General features: G+C 46.5%; 1 protein-coding gene across 1 annotated transcript in view; it reads right to left on the reverse strand.

Annotated features, from left to right (window-relative positions):
- LOC103362405 (exocyst complex component 6B-like) overlaps positions 1-4,076 on the reverse strand; it is a 53,980-nt gene that overhangs the window by 21,648 nt on the left and 28,256 nt on the right. Inside the window, exon 9 of the mRNA XM_008288750.1 lies at positions 1-59. This exon is cut by the window's left edge and continues 20 nt beyond it. Coding sequence (XP_008286972.1) covers positions 1-59 — 59 coding nt within the window. The remainder of the gene's footprint in view (positions 60-4,076) is intronic.

Below are 4,076 nucleotides of genomic sequence, written 5' to 3' on the forward strand. Positions count from 1 at the left end.
AGCCGAGCCTGTTTCCTCCTCTGCTTTCTGTAGTAGTTCTCAAACACATCACGCAAACCCTAAAACACAAACGGCAGGTCAGACGGAGGACGGACGGATGGACGGGACGCCACAGGTCCAACAGAGGCGCCGTCAAAGTCACATGAACACTGTTTCAAACCTGAAAACTGTCAGGAAACCGTTAAACAGAAGTTAACGAAGAAATGTTCAGCTGGTATGTGTGTGAAGAACAAGACCTCTGTTCATTCACTGACTGTAGAGATAAGGGATAACACATGTCCTACACAAAACAACAACAACAATAAAGATAAAACTAGCTCATCTAAATGACAACAAGCACAGACGCTGCTGTTGGTTTCATTTATTCATGTGTTGTGACTTTCATCAGCTCTCTGACTAACTGCTGATGAACTTCATCACTTTTTATTGTCAGCACCATCAGAAGATGTTTTAGTCCGTTTTCAAGGAATCCATGATCCTTTTTTAATGTGTTTATGTTCAAACATCAGCTGAATCCCACGCAGCGTCTTCAGGGTTCACATAAAACATTTTTTATGCTTGGTATGAAAACGTTAAGGCAGAAAATATACAGGTTTTCATGTACAGTTGATCTGGATGCAGCAGAACCTGTTGAACCATGTTGGTCCGAACCGACGTCAGAACCACTGAAGGAACTGAAGGTCACGTGGCTGCCACAGAACCAGCCTCTGATGGTTCATACTGGTTCTGTTGGAGTCTCTGGTCCGACACCAGACCTAAAGGCTTGTATCTCCTCCCTGACACAGAAGCTCTATGCCGGTTATCTGCCCCGGTCAGCGGTGAGCTCAGAGCTAACTGCCCCGGTCAACGGTGAGATAACTGCCCTGGGGAGGGCAGATAAGCGGCCCGTCAGCAGACCACCACCACCACCACCGCTGCTGCTGAGCGTGTGGTCTATTTTTGCTGCCGTATCTCAGTGTGATAACGCTCACTGGACCCATCAGAGCCTCGGTCTGCCGGCACTGTGTTGGAGCCGTTTGAAGACAGTCAGAGACACGACGAGTTCAGATCCTAGTCATGAGGACCGAGTCCACACATGAAACTACAGGAAAACACTGTGACACACTGTAAAGCTCAACAACTGAAGACAAACCTGAAAATAACGGCAAATATTTGTCAAATAATTCTATTTTTAAAACAGTTTTTAATTTCACAGTCAAACACTGATAAAGGAACGACTGCAGCATCCACAGGGTGTTTTTAATATGATCCAAATTTCTGCCTTTTCTGTGATTTTACTGGATTCCAGCTGGAATTTAACAAAACAGAGAAAATCTGTAACTAACAATTTAAAGTAAAACACTGAGATTATCACATGACCAGTGTTCTCCTGACTCCGATTACTAATCAATACATCTTTTCAATTTCATATTTCTAACTCCAAATTACAACAGCACATATTTCAAAATGTGAAACATGAACCGAGAACACAGACTGCTATCATGAACATTTTAATGGTTTAATGAGCTTTTTTATGTATGAATTTACAAAACTGTGAATTACTGAAACTCCACATTACATTACTGTACTTCTTTTTTCTCTTCATGTTGTCGTCCATATTATTTCTCCTTTTTGCAGAATCAACCAGATTTTCTTCAGATCATTTTGTCTTCAATGTTCTAAACATACAACCTTCGTATATGTAGATTTTCTCTATTAAATATCAAACACATGCAGACATGAAGCTCAGTGTGTTGAAGCTACAGAACCAGCAGCCAGTTCTGTGCTGAAGCTCGGCTGTGGCTCTGATTGGCTCTGCTGGCTGAACAGCGTCCTCTGAAAACAAACCGGTGGAGTGGAGACCAGTGGAGATGATGATGGTGTTTCTGAGCCACGTTCTCTTCCGTAATTCTTTAATTCCCAGTTTGGCCCTCAGCTGAACAATGAGGCCAGAACAAAGGAGCTGCTGTGAACTCTTCATCTACACTTTGTTCTCCCTCAGAGACCACAGAGGTCAAACGCCGGACCGACACCGAGTCAGTGACCCGACTCAGAAACGAGACAGAGAAGAAGACAGACGTCCAGGAAGAACAACACCTACAGGTAGAGGTCAGACTGAACAGGTGACGAGAGGATTTAAAGCACAGCAGGTAGACACACAGACGATGAGCAGTCTGACTGTTCACACTACGATACAGCCCATAATACTGATGCTCCCAGGACCCAGACACAGGGTTCAGACTGAGACACCTGGATGGATGTAGAACTGATCTGGTGTCAGGTTCTACCAGAACCCAGATGTGTTCTTCCTCCTAAATGTCATGTGTCTATCTGCTGGACTGATGAAGTTCTGAGGCTCAGAAATGATGGAAAAAGTCCATTAAAGTGATCAATCTGGACCCTCCTCTGTGGACTTCAAGGACCTGGACCTCTGGAACATTCACAGTCTGAAGGTAGAACTCTGGTCAGTAGATAAAGGTGCTGCAGATACAGAACCAGATGTTCTGAGGAGGTTCTGGTGGACTTTAAGTGGACTGATGCAGCTCAGAGCTCCCAGTCCAACCAGTGAGACCAGTATGACGGAGTAACTGCTGCCTGTGCTCCTCTCAGCGTGCTGGGCTTCAGGCCTGTGTTTACATCCACCAGGACTCTGCCCACGTTTCCCAGCGTGCAGAGGAACAAAGGAGTATTGTTCAGGGTGGAAAATCGTGGACTTTAAACATGGAAAAGAGAAAGAGGGAAGGAGGAGACAGGGAGAAAGTGGAGGTCTTGATTGCAAATGGGATTCCTCATCCAGGTTTGCAAGAAAAATAAATGAGAGCGCTACGAGCCAGCGTGAGCGCGAGTCCTTCTGCACATGTAACAATCAGCCTGTTTGTGATTTTCCAGACCTCCTCCCTCCCAGTACAGCAAACTGGGCCGGACCCTCAGGTTTTCTCCACTGATGGTAAACCCACTCCTGTGCCCAGCGGCCGTCACTCAGCGAGCTGCGACACCGCTCTGATGGATAGAGCAGCTTCGGCGTGTGTGACCTCGTGTCCCGGTCCAGAGAAAACAGCTGTGAGCGTTCTGATCCAGAGGAGCGGCGCTCACAGTAAACACTGCAGCAGAGCGCCGCTGACCTCAGGGTGAGCAGGTCGACCCTCTCAACACCTCCCCGAGACAAAACACTCTGCTCCTGCCAGCGACCCCTCTCTAATCTCAGAGCTGTGTTTTGGTGCCGGCCTTCCTGTTTTTGCCCCTTTAACCTGCCCCTGACCTCATCTCTTGCTCCTTATCGCCCTCAGCTGATTCACTCTCTCTTCCTGGCCTTCACCTCCTCCTTGCTGCCACTTATTCATCATTTCAGTCCTTCCCTGGTTAACCCCTCCTCCTTATCAAATTGCCGGGTTTCCTCCCACCTGACGCTGACCTGCCATTCGTCACGCCGCTCCTTGTTCAAACACAGAAGGCTTCGTGCTGGAGAGGTCCTGATCCAGTCTGAGTCATTAAATGTTCTGCTGATACCGAGTCCCAACCTGATAACACACACTTAAAACACATTAAAGGTATTCAAATGGGTCCAGTTTATCTGACTGACAGCTACATATCTCAGTAATGCTGCATTTCTGCATCCAAGCTGCTCCCTCCTGTTACTGAGGAGGTGTGTAGGAACGCTGAGTAATCTGAACAATCAGGAACTGCCCGCACAGTCCATCGATAACCCATGACTGGGCAGCACAAACATGGAGGTTTTAGTCAACAGATGAGCTCCTCTTTTCATTAAAAGTTCCTCCTCCGGTGACATTTTTAATTAAGGCCTTCGTAGTATTCTTCATTTATTGTGTTTTAGAACATGATCCTACAAGTTTTCTTTTCTGATACTAAATGAGACCTGATCAGGACGTCCCCATCACTTGAAGATCAAGTTTTCCAGGTCTTCATCCTCCTCTGCCACCCATCTAAACCTAGTCTAAGCCTAGTCTAAGCCTCGTCTAACCCTTGTCTAAACCTCGTCTGAACTTCATCTTAACCTCGTCTGAACCTGGTCTTAACCTAGTCCTAACCTGGTCTAACCCTGGTCTAAACCTAGTCCTAAACCTAGTCCTAACCCTGGT

This window comes from Stegastes partitus, unplaced genomic scaffold, assembly GCF_000690725.1.
Source record: "Stegastes partitus isolate 25-593 unplaced genomic scaffold, Stegastes_partitus-1.0.2 Scaffold573, whole genome shotgun sequence".
Lineage (NCBI taxonomy): Eukaryota > Metazoa > Chordata > Actinopteri > Pomacentridae > Stegastes > Stegastes partitus.